Below are 17,059 nucleotides of genomic sequence, written 5' to 3' on the forward strand. Positions count from 1 at the left end.
ATTTTTCCTTTCTCCTTCAAGTCTCTCTTTTGGAAGGTGATTGACTGCATATACGGCTCTAATTTTAGAATTCTGCTTCATCAAGAGCCAGAGTCCATTTGCTGTGTTACTTAGTAGGTGGGCTTAGAAGTCAACACTATTTATAACTTTATAGCTTGCAGAAAAGGAGGCAACGATGGGCTTGAGAGATGGCTTAGTGGTTAAGAGCACTGACTGCTCTTCCAGAGGTCCTGAGTTCAAATCCCAGCAACCACATGGTGGCTCACAACCATCTGTAATGGGATCTGGTGCCTTCTTGTGGTGTGTCTGAAGACAGCTATGGTGTACTCATACACATAAAATATTTATTTATTTAAATCTTTTTTAAAGGTGGTAATGAACTGGAGTTGGTAGCTCAGGGTGCAGGGTCTAAATAACAGGTTCAAAGTGATGAGGAGGAATGGCTTTGATAAAGATATCAGCCCAAAATTTCAATTCCAGTAGCTATTCCAGGAGTCTCAGGGTGTTTTATAGTGCTTTTTTCCCTTTTGGATGTTTGCTTTTAACTGTTTAACTGTTTCTAACTTATCAGCACATTAGAATATAGCGGCATTCTTTGTTGAACACTGTGCAGGTCCTCCCTTCTCGATTACTAAGACCTCTTCTGGAGGATGGCATATGCAAAAGAATCCTCTTAGTCCTGTATTGTTCCTACTACTTCACCTATCTGATCCCTGTCCTTTATAGCCTATAGTCCTTGATAGATAGATCACTGTGCTCTAAAGATGCTATTCTTCTAACCCCAGGTCCACACTAGTTGTAGCTCCCATCCTCACTGCTAGGGAAATGAGAACAGAAGTGCTTTTAAGCCTGCCATGGGCTTCTATCAATGATATCAGTGATAGCATTACCTTGGACTTTATTACTTCATGGATTTATATAAGCCAGAGGACAAGGCCCCATTCTTTTAGGAGGGAGTCACTGATGGGCCCATATTCTTATAGCACCCAGGACCAGTGGCCCAGCTGTGGCACCATCCATAGTGAATTGGGTTTTCCTACATCAATCATTAACTAGGAAAATGTACCACAGGCTTGCCCACAGGCCAGTCTCCTGGGGACATTTTCTCAGTTTAGGTTCCCTCTTCTCTAGTGACTAAGTCATGTCACATTGACAATAAAATAGCTAGGATGGTTGTATTTGCTCAGTATTTGCTGCATGATTGGATGGATATAGACAAAAGGAACGCCTGAGGGGACAAAGTCAGTGTTGACTACTTTGGCTCTATAATCCAAAGCAGCTAATGTTTTTGTTAACTTTTTGCTTGATAATTCTATCAGAGACTTCAAAGACCAACAGAAATGACACAGTTGGTCAGTTAGGAGTGCCATCTGCTGTTGAGAAGACAGCATAACAGTCTATTCTGGTTTTATGCTCCCGTAGAAATAGGAATCCTGAAGTGAAATGAAGTTTTCCAACTCCCTCAATTCTTCTTAAATTATGGTGCTGGGTATCAATTCCAGGGCCTCACACATGCTAGGCAAGTGCTGCACCTATGGTTAAGCTACAGCCTCCGCCCAGCCCTTTCCCTAAATGAAACAGGTCCAGAGGAATGAAGGGGTCCAACGATCCAGCCATTTGGTTAGGGGCATAATGAAGTAGAGCCAGATGGTAGAAATGTTCCTAGGCCATAGGCAGGGTGGACTGGAAGTTGAATGCAGCCAGGAGACACTGGGATGGAACCAGGGAGCCACAGTAGAAAGAGGAAGAATACACGGAGGAGCTGATGTTAGCATCTGCTGGGGTTGCCGTGAGGTTGAAAGGAAGGAGAGAGTGGTGAGAGTTAGCTGGAGTTCATGAGAGTCATCCTGGGCATGATAGACATGACAGTCGGAGACCTCATCTGGGCTTGCTGACCTCAGAGTAGAACTTCAGGTAGAAGTGGCAATCAGCAAGTTACCATAGCTGCAACGTAAGTTCTTTGTGATGTAAGTTGTTGACCCGTGAGTCTAAACAACTTTCAATTGTGTGTTTATTTTGGCTAACACTCTGTTGGGCACATTAGTTTAACATGCTTGTTTTTTTTTTTGTTTTTTTTGTTTTTTTAAAGATTTATTTTATTTTTTATTTATTATATATAAGTACACTGTAGCTGTCTTCAGATACACCAGAAGAGGGCATCGGATCTCTTTACAGATGGTTGTGAGCCACCATGTGGTTGCTGGGAATTGAACTCATGACCTCTGGAAGAACAGTCGGGTGTTCTCAACCACTGAGCCATCTCTCCAGCCCTTAACATGCTTGTTAATGGTAATACCTCACCTCCTGTTGTAAAGATCAGTAGCAATCTTTTTCTAGTCTTAATTCCTCAATTGAATCTTTAAAGCAGGACACCACTTGACTTGAGTCTCTCACCCTCAGCACTACCCCACCCCTGTCCTGTGGGCGGGGAACACGGGGCCTCTCATAGGAAAAGTGAGCACTTGAGCTGCACCTCAGCCCTCCCCATCTAGCTCTAATGGAGAAGGAAGAAAGGCTGTAAGAGAAGAAAGTGAGAGTAAATACAAGAAAAGATTTGAATTCTGCTTATAAGTGACTTCTCCTTCTCCAGAGCCTTAGCTAGGCCTGAGGTTCCTTTGAAGAAATGCCCAGCTTGAAGAAAGAAGCATGGTAGTTTCTTAAAATATAGTATAGATAATAGAATATTCACTGCCCTCTTGTCTGTGTTGATCGCTAGCACCCCATAAAACAAAACCATGACCAAAAAAATGCCTATTGATTTTTTGTGATATTAATGTAATTGATGTTAACTTAATATATAATTATATGGTAAATATTCCAGATTTACACATTAAATATATAAACATGTATTAGATTTGTGTGCATATCATAGTATACAAGTTGCCACTTTACCATTAACAATACAAATAAAATGCCAGGATCACATTTTCTAATTCATGGTTTGCTTACCTCTGTGCTCTCTTCTCTGTCAAAGGGCTTTCATACACCCTGTGCAAACCAACTGATCTACATCCCCAGCACTGTAATAACTTAGTTCCTAATTATCAGTGAGCAGTCATCAAACCTTTTCCAAATGCCTACCATTATGGTCATATTATTTTTTACTTGGTAAAATGAGTACCACAGAGGGTTGCCACACCCATAATTTCATTTGATTACTGACAGCCTTGGGCAGTCAGTACTGACTTCACCTCACCCTGAGGTCTCTTATTGGTCTGAGAGATATTTAGGATGGTTGGACTTGGCTCATAGGGTGTCTGGTTGAAGTTGTTTAGGCCAATCAGTGAACCTTGATGAACTAAAACCCCTCATTCCCCAAAGGACACAAGTTCAGAAAAGAAGCAGTCTTTGATTGGGTATGGGAGTGCACACATTTTATCCTAGCATTCAAGAGGCAGAGACTCTGTGAGTTCTATGCCAGCCTGGTCTTCATAGGAAAAAAGTTCTTGCCATTAAGCCTGATAATCTGAGACCCACCCCTGGGTTCCACTTGGTGGGAGGAAAGAGCTGATTCTCACAAATTGTTCTTTCAACTCTACATGTGCACTCTGCCACACACATGTACTCATGTACACAGTAAATAAATGTAATAAAATATTTAAAAATAGTAAAGTAGCTACTAGGAACTTGCATATAAGATATAATAAACAGTGGCAAAAACTTAAGTGCATGCATGATATAATAAACTTCAACAACAGACTGTAGCTAGTAAAACAGTCCTACTTTTAAAGTAGGTGATTAGGGAAGGGCTCCCTAAGGGGGCGACTTTCAAATTAACCGCTTTGGTCTCAAGAACAGCCAGTCACTGAGCATGCCGGGCAGAGGGAACGACTCATGTCTTCCTAATGGAACTGAAAGATGGCTCCTGTGGTTGGAATGGAGTGGTAAGAAAGGAAGAGTGGTCACACAAGAGATGAGTGTAGGGTCAAGCAAGCAAGGATGGGAAGGAATTGCAGGAAATGGAAAAGCACCAGGGAAGCCTATAAAATCAGTATTCAGTTGGATTTTCAGAAGCTCCAGGAGATCGCTGTAGGAGAATATTTAAGTGCACTTTATGGTGATTAAAATGTTTCCGTAAGATGACTGTGCTTTGTATTCCCTTCCGTAGCCAGGACAGCGGTGCACACAGGGACATGACTCGAGTACCCCTCCCAGCCCAGCTGTACAACTGGGCTGCACCGGAAGTAGTCTTACAGAAGACAGCCACAGTGAAGTCAGACATCTACAGCTTTTCCATGATCATACAAGAGATCTTAACAGGTGATCCCAGAGCACATTAAACGATGATCAGCATTCTTATTTTTAGCTTAGAGATTTCCCCCAGGAATTACTTAGTTTTATGAAATTTTAGAACTTAACCAAAAAATTCTTGAAGGGTCTTCTTTTATTCTGTCTGAGATAGGGGTTTTTTTTGTTTTTGTTTTTTCTTTTTTTTTTCTTTTTTTTCAGAGCTGGGGACCGAACCCAGGGCCTTGCGGTTGCTAGGCAAGCGCTCTACCACTGAGCTAAATCCCCAACCCCTGAGATAGGGTCTTGACTTCAAGGATTTTCTTTGTCCTTATTAGACATAAGATAGTTTCCCAGAAATCTTTTTTTTAACTATTAAGACTCAGAAAAGCCCATAAATCTTCTTGCTAGTGATAAGGCATTTAACAGAAGAAGGGGGAAAAAAATCCCTCCAGTGCTGGGGGATTGAACCTGGGACAACAGCTCTGTCACTTGAGTTGTACTCCCAGCCGCCAAAGCAAAGGGTTTCTGAATATTTATTGAAAGTTCATTTGAATATTTGTGTTAGTACTTAAGGTTCTTGGTGATGTACCCCCTTTGAAAAACTTAAAGGAGAGAAGGTTGGCATCTGGAGAGTAAACGTGAATCTGAACTCTCACTATCGCAGATGTATATACAATGTCTCTTGAAAGAAATGAAATGCCTTCAAAACCTCCATGACTTTATGGAGAGCACTCCATAACTGAAGATAAGAGGACTCTGTCAGGAGACAGAGAGAGACAGGCATAGCCACATGCAACACACCAAGTAAAACCACATTCAGGTTAGGCCTGAGTCAGCTGACTTTCTGATGTTTGCCATCTCAGAGGCAAAGCTACCTTTTCCATGAGATGAACTCATGTTCTGCCCAGCTTGATGCCAGGCATTCCCTTGTCCCCAAGTGTGCTAGGGATGCCCTGTGTGCAGGATGCTGACACTAATGTTTGCTGTTCCTGGCAGGTATTTGCCTGGTGTATAGGTAAAGCGGCTCTTTGTCCATAATTGGCAACCAAGCCAATTTTCTGTGGGAAGAAAGTAATGTTTAAAGAGACCAAGTGACTTCACTAAAGCTACTTAACAACTTCTGATTTAAGTTTTTTCCTTTTTTTCTTTACTTCTCTACATGTTGCATGTTGTTTGTATTTTTAAATGATTTATTAACATATGTTAATTATATGTAATAATGGTTCATGATGATGTTTTTGTACATGTATAAAATATATTTATCATATTTACCTCTATTGCTCTCTGGTTTTTTTTTTTCCTTTTTTTTTTTCTTTTTTTCGGAGCTGGGGACCGAACCCAGGGCCTTGCGCTTGCTAGGCAAGCGCTCTACCACTGAGCTAAATCGCCAACCCCTATTGCTCTCTGTTTTATTTTTAATTTTATTTTATGTGTATGGCTGTTTTGTCAACATGCATGTCTGTGCACTGCTTGTGTGTCTGGTGACTGCAGAGTCCAGAAGATGGCATTGGATTTGCTAGACTAAGGTTACATGAATGTGAGCTGCATGTGGGTGTTGGGAATTGAACCTGGGTCCTGTGGAAGAAGAGGCTGTGCTCTTAACTATTGAGCCATCTCTCCAGCCCCCACTTACCTGTTCTTGTCCTTCTCTCACTCATACTCTTCCCAATTATTCCCCTTTCTACTTTCATGTCTGTCGTTCTGTCTTCTTTCCTCCCCCCTCCCTCTCCCCCCTCCACTCTTCCCCCCATCTCTTCATGACTCAATGAGTTCCATTAAGCTTGCTTACAGGAATATGAGTAAGAGGTCATTACAGAAGCATAGGCAATTTACGAGTGTATATATCACTGAAGGAAATCTTGTTCTCTTTCCATTTTATGTCAGTGTTATACCTACCTGTTACTTTTTCCTTATAGACAACATACCCTGGAATGGCTTGGATGGCTCACTTGTTAAAGAAACCATAGCCTTGGGAAATTATTTAGAAGCTGATGTTAGGCTTCCGGAACCTTACTATGATATTGTTAAGTCAGGTATCCATGCCAAGCAGAAGAACCGAACAATGAACCTACAAGATATTCGTTACATTCTGAAGAATGACTTAAAGGCAAGCCTTGAAATTGTGAGAAGTTTGTTTCTACTATCTACCTCATCAAGTTACAGACCCATTTTTTAAAAAACTTTTGAAATGGAGGGCAGTGGTGCATGCGTGTGGATGTGTCATGGGAGCACATAGGTTGGGGATGGGGCATGCTGAAGTAGGATCTGGAGTGTAAGGTCAGTCTGGATGACATAGAGAATTCAAAGCCAGTGTAGGGGTGCATACTATGACTGCGGCTTTAAAAACATCGTTTTGGAAAGCCTCATTTATTATACTCTGTGTTGTAAGAAAGCCTGTTTAACTTAGTGAAGGCAGCAGAGAAATTAGGAGGTGCTGGGGAAGTTGTGGGGTACAGTTAAGAATGGCAGAATAAGATTAAATTTGCTAGTAGGACCAATAGTCTGACAGTAGGGAGGAGGTATCTGATACATGTAGGTACATTTCTAAAAACACAAATAGAATTTGGATGACTTCGAATGTGTTCTCGGCAATGTTTTATTACAGGAATTTATTGGAGCTCAGAAAACTCAGACAACCGAGAGCCCCAGAGGACAGAGATATGAGCCCCATCCTGATATTAATATCTGCCTAGGTCTAACTTCAGAATATCAAAAAGACCCTCCGGACTTGGACATCAAGGAGTTAAAGGAAACGGGTATGACTTGAACTCACAGATTAAGCATTGCTTTGATAACTGGGATGTTTTAGTGTTTTGTTTTACATTTTAAAATTGTGTGTATGTGTGCTAGCATACATGTGCCATGTGCATGTGTGGAGGTCAGAAGACAACTTGTGGGAGTCAGCTTTCTCCTTTTACCATGTGGGACCTGGGATCAGACTCGATGGCAAGTTCCTTTATCTACTGAGCTGTCTCACTGGCTGTTTAAAGATTTTGTTTCATGGGTGTTCTTTTGGCTGCATGTATGTCTGTGCACCAGTGTCTATGCCTGATGTCCATGGAATCCAGAAGAGGGGGTCTTATCCTCTGGATTTGGAATTATATGGCTGTGAGGTACAAAAATAATGTAAAAAATTTTAATCTGCTATCTGCTGACCAGCTGGGCACAGCAGTGTGTGCTTATAATCCCTCTCTTTGAGAAGCTGAGATGGGAGTATCTGAGGTTTGAGGCCAGTCTTAGTAACACAGGGCCTTACTTCTTAAAGAAGCTCTCAGGATGGCACTCACTTGACATCACCCTGCTACAGCTGAGGAGGCTAAGGTTTGGGAGGTTGCAACACTCAGGATTCCTGAGCTTGTTCACAATTGGAGCTTGGGCCTTAACCATAGCCTAATCACTATTGGACTCTTCTCTGATAGGACTGGAAGCTTCCAGAACGTTCCCTTCCTGAGTTTTCATTGTGTCATTCTTCTTACTTCCTGAAAGTAGTACCCTTTCCAACCAGAAGTCATGTGTGGATCAGCCCTGGATGATCTATCCCTCTGGAGATACAGTGGCTTCTTGGGCTACTTTTCCACTATTTTTATCAGATGCTCACCAAAAGCATCACCTTAACTGTTTTAGTCACAGTATTTAATGTGCAAAGGAAGCCATCAGTCTAGTCCTTGGGATCCAGGGGTCTGTAATTTGAATGTTCCGATGGTTAAACACATTTAAAATAGTATAAATGAAGCTTAGAACATTCTTCTTAGGATTAGACCTCCATGACCCCAAATGTCTATCTCATTCAGTGTCCATATGGGAACTTTCACTTAGATTAGAAATGCCTTTCATCCTCTGTTGCTTTTAATCCCAGCACAGGGAAGGCTAGAGGCAGAGGAAAGCAGATCTCTGTGAGTTCAAGGTCCACCTGGTCTGCACAATGAGATCATGAGTTCCAGGACAGTCAGGGCTAGGTAGAAAGATCCTGTTTCAGACAACAATAAAATATACTTTTATCCTCTGTTGAATGTATCTATTGGTTCTTTGGTAGGATTTCACTTCTCTGAGAAGGGAGTTAGAAAAATAAAAGATGTTTTGTGCATTTTTGTGCCTTTAAAAATTATTGTTGTTTTCGTAGTGAGACAGACTCTAATTATATGGTTCAGACTGGCCTCAAAGTTGCTTAGCAGTCCAAGCTAGCATCTCACTTGAGACCTTTCTGTCTCAGCCTTCCAGATGATGATTGAAGGTGTGTATGCCACCTGACCCAGCTCATATTGTACACCTGGAACAATTGCCAGGGCTGCTTCTCTTCTATGATCAGTTTAATGAGTTGGTATTACTATTCTTTCCAACAGGCAGTCAGCCCCATTCACCAACAGATCACTCCTTTCTCACTGAAAAGACACTAGCTCCTCAGACCCTAGATTCAAGTCTGTCAGCCCAGGAACCTGACAATCCAAATGTTCCTTCTGCTTCACGTTTGGCAGAAGAGGTCAGGAGCCCCACTCCAAGTGAGGCCAGCCTCTACAGCTTTGAAATCAATGAAATCTACTCAGGCTGCTTGACGTTGGGAACTGACAAAGAGGAAGAGTGTCCAGGGACTGCTTCTTCACCTGAGGGGGATAAAGCAAACCAGGTAGATGAACTACCATCCCTGGAAGAAGAGCTCGATAAGATGGAGAGAGAATTGCATTGTTTTTGTGAGGAGGACAAAAGCTTTTCAGACGTTGACACAGACCTTTCCTTTGAGGATGGAGACTGGCAAAGTGATTCTCTTAGTTCACTCAGCCTTCCTGAACCAACCAGAGAAGCCAAGGGCAAAACAAGCAGCTGGTCCAAGACTGACGAGTACGTCAGTAAGTGTGTGCTGAATCTAAAGATCTCGCAGGTGATGATGCAACAGAGTGCTGAGTGGCTGAGGAAGCTTGAGCAGGAGGTAGATGAACTTGAGTGGGCACAGAAGGAGCTGGACAATCAGTGCAGGAGTTTGTGGGATGCTTCCTTAAGGTTTGCAAATACCAAGTTCCTGTCAGCTGTAGGCCCTCCATCTTTGACCTATCTTCCTCCTGTTATGCAATTATCAGAGCCCAAGCAGCCTGAAAATGGTGGCAACTGGTTGACCCTAGCAAGGCCTCCAGGAAACGAGAGAGATTTTCAAGAGGGAAATTTTAGCAAAAAATCTGAGAAACTAAGTGCCTGTGACTGGAACCCTTTTACACAAGCGTCTGAAGAAAGCAGGGGGTACTGCTCAGAGCCAAACAATCAGGTATGTCACATGGGCAGAAGGAGCTGCCTTAGTAGGATCCTGGAACCAGTCGTTTCCTGCAACCTGCATACAGTGCCTATAAATACATGCAGACAGCTCTCAGCAAGGTCCTCTTGTTTAGGAAATAAGGCTGCTATGATGGAATTCTATGATAGATATTCTCTCTAGCTCATTCCAAACCAAGGACAACGCCTCTGTCCTTTTCTGTAGATTCAAATGTATAAAGGTCAGTTGAGTACTAGCAATTTGACATAGTTCAAAGTGTATAAGGTATTTTAGGGGCTGGAGATACTGTTCAGTATTTAAGAGAAGTTGCTACTTTTGCAAAGGACCTGGGCTCATTTTTCAGCATCCACATGAGCCAGCTTACAACTACCCATAACTTCAGTTCCAGAGGATCCAGTGCCCTCCTCTGTACATACACAGGCCTGCTCACTTGAAAAATTCTCTACTTTACATTGCTCACTGAGGTATTTAAGAAATATTTATACAGAACTAGGAAGATGGCTCAGCAGGTAAACTGCCTGCCAGACAGGCATGAGAATTTGTTTGGTCTCCAGCATTCATTTAAAAAAAAATCAAGTAAGTAAATATGTGCCAGTAATCCTCATGCTGGGGAAGTGGAGACAGGAGGATCCCTGGAGCTCGCTGGCCAACTCTTCTAGCTGAATAGATGAGTTTCAGATTGAGACAAGTGACACACCTTATCTCAAAAAATAAGGTAGAGAGGCCTAGAGAGATGGCTCTGCGATTAAGAGCACTGACTGCTTTTCTGAGCACCAGAGTTCAGTTCCCAGTACCAACAGGGCAGCTCACAACTGTCTGTAACTCCAGTCCCAGGAGCTCAGACACTGTATCCTGAGCTCTGTGGGCACCAGACACACACCGGGTACACAGATATACATGCAGTGAAAACAGCCATACACATTAAATATATGAATACATCTATGTATGAACAATTAAAAATAAGGTGGATTGATTCAGGAGATACCTACTGACTGATTGCATATACTTGTGTGTACGCAGAGATAGACAGACATGATTGATGACTGACAGACAGACCAAGGATTAGTAAATAAACATTTATAAAGCCAGAGGTATATTAGAGTCTGGCATATAATGGTGAATAAGCCACATTCTAAGCCCATACTTAAACACCTGTGTGTTTTAACTTAAACACAAAGGGTGAGGAGCTTGCTTTTCAAAAAAGACAGTTCAGTAAAAGCAAGCAAGCTGTCCTAGTTGCTGGCCTGGAAGTTTTCCTTCACCTGGTGAGATTGCAGACTGGTTCTGTGCTCTTTAAGGACATAGCTGAGGTATGACTCACTCTGTGTCCCAGCATCTAATGTAGTACCTGATAGCATCAAACATGCTCAATAAATGATCACTGAAGAATGAGAGCAAGGATGACTACATTAGCTTGAGCAGATTCACAGAGAGATGAGTGCCTCTTGAGTCATACACATTGAGAACTGGAAGATCTCCCCCCACCCCCACCGAGGCACGGACTAACTCCAACCTCTTACAGAGTGTAGGGTTCAAGCGCAGTGGCTGGCATTTCCTGAGGCCTTGAGGTCTTACCAAAGTGGGAGTAGGGTAGTAGATGTCTATTCCACTGGAAGAAAGAGTTTTATTCTGAAATATTAGAATTGACAGCTAAACTAGCTTTTATTGCAGTTTTTGAACCTAAGGAAACCACTTTGCAGTCTGGGTCCTTAATTTCCCTTTTGTCCATTAGGCCGTGAATCCAGCAGCTCAGGCTTCTTCCCGTTAGGCCTCACAAAGTGGGCTTCTCTGCGTTGCACAGGCTTGAACCCAGGTGCCCTTCTCTTTGGCTTCCTTTTTCTTCTGATTGTTCTCCTTCACCCGCTTCAGGAAGCCGTCTCTGCTCTTCAAGTGCTTGATGTGCTCAATCTGCACATTGATCTTCTTGGCCAGAATCTTGCCCTTAACTTGCTTGTTTACAATGATTCCCGCGGCATGCTGGGTGACATTGCAGACCCTTCTGGTTTTGCCGTGGTAACACTTACGGGGCATTCCTTTTTGAACAGTGCCCATTCCCTAAATGTCTACGATATCACCCTTCTTGTAGATTCGCATGTATGTGGCCAAGGGAACAACTCCATGTTTCCTAAAAAGCCTAGGGAACATAGGCCGAGTGCCTCTCCTCTTTCCCTTTGTGTTCCTCATTTTGGTGAGTTAACTGGAAGATGGGTGCAGCGGCCGAAAGCATGTATTGCATTGTTTATTGTCAGAACAGCCAGGCAGTGGTGGCACATACTTTTAATCCCAGGACTCTGAAGGTAGTGAATTTCTGTAAGTTTCAGGAGAGCCAAAGCTATACAGAAAAACCCTGTTTTAAAACAAAAAAGGCTAGCTTGATCTACAGAGCAAGTTCCATAACAGCCAGCACTTCACAGAGAGACACTATCTCAACAAACAAAAATCCTGACAGTGTAATCTTTTATTCCTAGTCAGGGCAGGTAGCTCTGCCCCTTGCCCATTGGCTTACTGTATGTTAGCTAAGGTTCAACCTGTTTGGTGCTCTCCTCCTTTCCTCCCCATTTGTCTCTCTCCTTCTGGCCTTTTGTTTCCATTTTGTCTTTCTGAGGGTCTTATTCTATAGTTCAGACTTGCCTACAACTCTGTATATTCCAGGTTGTCCTGAAACAAAAAAATCCTCCTGCCTTAGCTTTCCAAGTGCTGAGATAGTATGTATGTGCCACCATGCCTGGAGACACACACACGCTCTTACATCATTCTGTTTGTCCTCATTGAAAATTAGAATTGAGGACTGGAGAGATGGCTCAGTGGTTATGAGTACACTGACAGCTAGTCCAGAGGTCCTGAGTTCAATTCCCATGGTGGCTCACAACCATCTGTGATGGGATCCCATTTCCTCTTCTGGTGTGTCTGAGGACAGATATATATATATATATATATATATATATATATATATATATATATATATATATATATATATATATACTTTTTTTAAAAAAAAAAGAAAAAGCAATTTAGAATGTGAAACTGGGTGTAGTGGTACACACTTGAAACCCTAGCCCTAGCACTGGGAGGCAGATGTGATGTAAGAGGATCATGAGTTCAGGATGGCCTAGGCTGTTCATTTTTATTTCATTTTGAGACAGGGTCCACTCACTAAATACCCTTAGTACTTGGTGTGTCTACAGGCCTCTGACACACAGAGACCCTTCTGCCTCTGCTTTCAAATGCTGAAAGTGAAGGTTTGCACCACCACCCTCTCTCTGGGCCATTTTCTGTTCTTTCTAGCATTACCAGGAAACGACATTTTCTGACAAATTCCTTTGAGTTTTTTCAGTTAAAGGTGTTTTAAAATTACATATGTGTGTTCAAGCATGTGTGCCTGTGTGTATGCATGCATGTATACTTATGCATGCCTTGACACACCTGTGGATGTCAGAACAGTTCATAGGAGTCCATTGTCTCCTTTCACCATGTGGGTCTTGCAATCAAACTGAGGTTGTCAGGGGTGGTGGCAAATGTCTTTATCTGCTGAGCTATCTTACTAGCCCCCAATTTTCACTTTCTAGACAAGATCTCACCATCGTCCAGACTGGCCTCAAATTCTGCTTCCCCATCCTGAGTACTGTGATTACCTGCAAATGCTATAAACCATGCCTAGTTTATATGGTTGCTGGTGATTGGACCTTGGCTTTTTGATGCTAGCTAAACACTAACAGAACCCATCACACTTCAGTGTTCTGAGATTGGGTTTCAGGATGTAGCCCTGGCTGGCCAGGAGCTCACTATATATTTCATTTATGATAATTGCCCTCATTTCTCTGTTTCTTGATTACCATTCTCAAGCTCCAGATTTGTTGCTATAAGCTAGGAAATAATAATGACCTGTTTATTAAAATGGAGTAAAAGTCAGGATAAACAGTCTCGCTTTTAAATGAAGGATTTCTGCTATCTCCAAAATATTGTAATTTCTAATATATTTTATTTTCACAACACTCTATTGGTATATGACCTTCATTTTATGGATGATGAGTTTGAACTAGAGGACTTTTGTAATTTTCATCAAGACTTAGACTATAATCCAAAGTTCAGATTTTCTTGGCCTTTACGTTGCTGTATGAAGCAAACCTTTAGCTAAGTGTTTAGGTTTCTGATTTCTTACTTTTTTAAAGGAAGGATTCATTGTGCATGTTAGTTGGCCCTGAACTCACTGTGTTGTCCTAGTAGAACAGGCTGGCCTCAGGCACACCGCTGTCTTCTTGCCTCAGCTTCTCTAGTGCTGGGATTACAGATGTGCACCACCATACTCAAGCTTCTGGTTTCTGTTTTGTCTGCTTTGCACTCTGTTTGGACTGGCTCCTTAGACTCCACATTTGGTAGTTTATTAGGTATGAAGCATGCAAAGGAAATGAGTCATAGTTGGTCTTGTTACTTCTACACACTTAGCAAAAACAGTTTTGAAAATAGAGTGTGAGAGTGAAAAGAATAACCCTTCACCCAAAGAACTGAAGCATGTTTGCTTTTAAAGCCGCCAACTCTTTGTGGTCCTGGGAAACAGAACACAGGTGAACAATTACCATCCACTGAAGAAGCCAAGGAGAGTTTGGAAAGAAATACAAACCAAAATATTAGGAGGTGAGTCACCATTTATTGTTCTTTGTGTCATGCCTTAATATTCTCACGTGCTTACTGATCTCATCTGTTTAATGATGTATGAATTATAATGAATAAAAACAATACAAACATTCTAATGAAAACTTACAGGAGACATCACAAGCCAAATGGATGAGAGATTAAATCTGGTAGAATTTATTGATATCAGTAGCAAAACTCCCTAGATAATTTAAGTTTTTATTACCATTATATTATTATTTAAATTTTATGTATGAATATGTGTGAGTGCTCTGTCTGCATGCCAGAAGAGGACATCAAGTTCCTTTATAGATGGTCATGAGTTACCATGTAGTTGCTGGGAATTGAACTCAGGACCTCCTGAAGAGCAGCCTGTGTTATTAACCACTGAGCCATCTCACCAGCCTTGTTATTCCTATTTCAGAGATAAGGAGGGTTTCACTATATAGCCCTGGCTGGCCTGAAACTTACTATGTAGACCAGACTGGCATCAAATTCACAAAGCTCTCCCTGCCTCTCTCTCATAAATGCTATGATTAAAGGCATGTGCCACAATCCTGAACTACATTTATTATATTTTTTACAAGTTTTTATTTTATGAGTTGTGGATATTTTTCCTGCATGTGTGTGCATATACCATCTATGTGCATACCCATAGGTTCCCTAGAACTGGAGTTAAAGGTGTTCCTTAGCCATTATGTTTTTGCTGGGAACTCAGCTTAGGTGCTCTGCAAGAGTAGCAAGCACTCTTCAGTACTGACCATCTCTAGCTCTTTTGCATTTATTTTGTAAGTGTGTGTGTGTGTGTGCGCGCGCACGCGCACGCACGCGCATGAGCGCACGCACAACACTCCCTCTCAAATAAATAAAAATGTAATAAAAATGTGCAAAAGTACAGCGTAGTGGCATATGCCTGTGATCCTAACATTTTGGAGGTAGATACAGTTTAAGGTCGGCATCATCTATATAGTGAGTTCCAGGCTAGACAGGACTATAGTGTCACTCTGCCTCAAAACAAAAAAGAGGGCTGGAGAGATGGCTCGGTGGCTGCTCTCACAGAGAACACAAGTTCAATTCTCAGCAGCAACCATATGGTAGCTACAACCACCTGTGACTCCAGTTCAAAGGATCCAGTGCCCTCTTCTGGCTTCTGCAGGCACTAGGCACAGATAGTTGTGCGGGCAAATCATCCATATGTGTGTATATATATTTTAAAGATGCCAGAAGTAAGGTCTAATGACTCATGTCTATAATCTCAGCACTAAGGAGCCAGAGGCGGCCCTGGACCACATAGAACTATTCTCTAAAATAAATAGATATAAACTAAATAAACACATATATTTCACTTCATATGCTATGATATTTTTGAAAACTTCTGTAAACCTCTTCTGAAATTTTGAAACTTTTCTGATTGTTGAGTTTTAGATTTTTTTTTTTATTCTGTTGAAAGCAAGGTCATAGTGACTTTAAAAAGTTTAGGCTGGCCATGATGGTGCCTGCCTTTGATCCCTAGCACTGAGGAGACAGAGGCAGGTGGATCTCTTGAGTTTGAAGCCAGCCTGGACTACAGATCCAGTTCCAAGATAGCCAGAACCACACAGAGAAACTCTCAAACAACAACAGAAAAAAAAACTTTTTAAAAAATCCAGGGGGGGTTGGGGATTTAGCTCAGTGGTAGAGCACTTGCCTAGCAAGCGCGAGGCCCTGGGTTCGGTCCCCAGCTCCAGAAAAAAATAAAATACAAAAAGAAGCTTGGTTCAGAGAGACTGACATTCACTACTGCAAGACAGGTGTCCTAGCAGACAAGCAGGATCCAGAACCTAGAAAAACGTTCTTCAGGGTACTTTGTGCCTTAAGATTCTTGTTTCCTGTGTCAGTTTTTGTGCTGTCACTGATATGGTTTGGTGCCAGAGAATTTTGATAAAAAGTCCCAAGCAGAACCTTAACACAAATGATTTGTCTTATTAGGGGCAGGGTGTGCTTGGCAAAAGCAAAGAACAGACACAGTCAGGTGAAACTATTTCACTGTCAGTTTCTTCTACTTCTGAAGATCTCTCAAGAACATTCTGAGAAATCAGATAGTAGCAGTAGTGATTACAATGATAGAGATTGGACAACAACAACAACAACGACTTGTAGAACACTTGTAGCTCAACCTCTCAGTTTCTCAGCCAGGAAAGGTCTAGGGAATCAGGGATCCAAGTGAAGAGTTACTCAGCTAAATAGTGGACCCTTAGCTGAGTCAAGACACTCATGGAGACTTGGGTCACCAAGTCTTCAAGAGGGCTGTCAGGTGAGGGCCTTAGTCTGATGATGTGGGGCTGTGGTGGTAAGTCAGTCAGTCATCACCAGTAGTAGGGAGGGAGGGTTATGGGTTTTGAATCCTGTTAGGAGCATGAACAAATAGATGTTATTTGTATCTCTGTCACTTCTACCCTGAATAATGCAACTTAGAATCAGAATGGAGTCTGTGTCCTCTGAAGTCTGTGACACTAAGTCAAGAAATAATGAAGATGCTGGAGAGGCACGCTCAAAATGGAGATGTGAGTATGAAGTCATTGGTTTGTTATTTAAGGTACTATTTATTTATTGTGTTTTTGAGACAGGATCTCTCTCTAAAGCTCAGCCTGGCCTTAAACTCATGATCCCTCTGAGTATTATGATTATAGGCATCCGGGGCTCAGCTGATGAATGAAATCTAATTTTTTAAAAAGATTTTTATTTATTTATTGTACATACATGCGTACACTGTAGCTGTCTGCAGATACACCAGAAGAGGGCATCAGATCCCATTACAGATGGTTGTGAGCCACCATGTGGTTGCTGGGAATTGAACTCAGGATCTCTGGAAGAGCAGTCAGTGCTCCTAACCACTGAGCCATCTCTCCAGCCTGGAGAGATCTAATTCTTGATTATCATCAGTTGTTTTATAGTTCTGGACTA

At 41.9% G+C, this 17,059-nt stretch overlaps 1 protein-coding gene across 12 annotated transcripts in view; it reads left to right on the forward strand.

Moving 5' to 3' along the window:
* The window catches only part of Tex14 (testis expressed 14, intercellular bridge forming factor), a 124,077-nt gene that overhangs the window by 76,537 nt on the left and 30,481 nt on the right, over window positions 1–17,059 (forward strand). For 6 of the 12 annotated variants that reach the window (XM_087570634.1, XM_087570638.1, XM_087570636.1 and 3 more), the window contains exons 11-16: window positions 4,109–4,260; window positions 6,147–6,352; window positions 6,836–6,986; window positions 8,571–9,481; window positions 14,013–14,119; window positions 16,571–16,659. In XM_087570634.1, the coding sequence (XP_087426760.1) occupies window positions 4,109–4,260; window positions 6,147–6,352; window positions 6,836–6,986; window positions 8,571–9,481; window positions 14,013–14,119; window positions 16,571–16,659 (1,616 nt within the window). The remainder of the gene's footprint in view (window positions 1–4,108; window positions 4,261–6,146; window positions 6,353–6,835; window positions 6,987–8,570; window positions 9,482–14,012; window positions 14,120–16,570; window positions 16,660–17,059) is intronic. The other 6 variants (XM_087570635.1, XM_087570637.1, XM_087570641.1 and 3 more) reach the window with 2 other exon arrangements.

The sequence above is a fragment of the Rattus norvegicus genome, chromosome 10 (genome assembly GCF_021556685.1).
Source record: "Rattus norvegicus strain SHRSP/BbbUtx chromosome 10, alternate assembly SHRSP_T2T, whole genome shotgun sequence".
Classification (NCBI taxonomy): domain Eukaryota; kingdom Metazoa; phylum Chordata; class Mammalia; order Rodentia; family Muridae; genus Rattus; species Rattus norvegicus.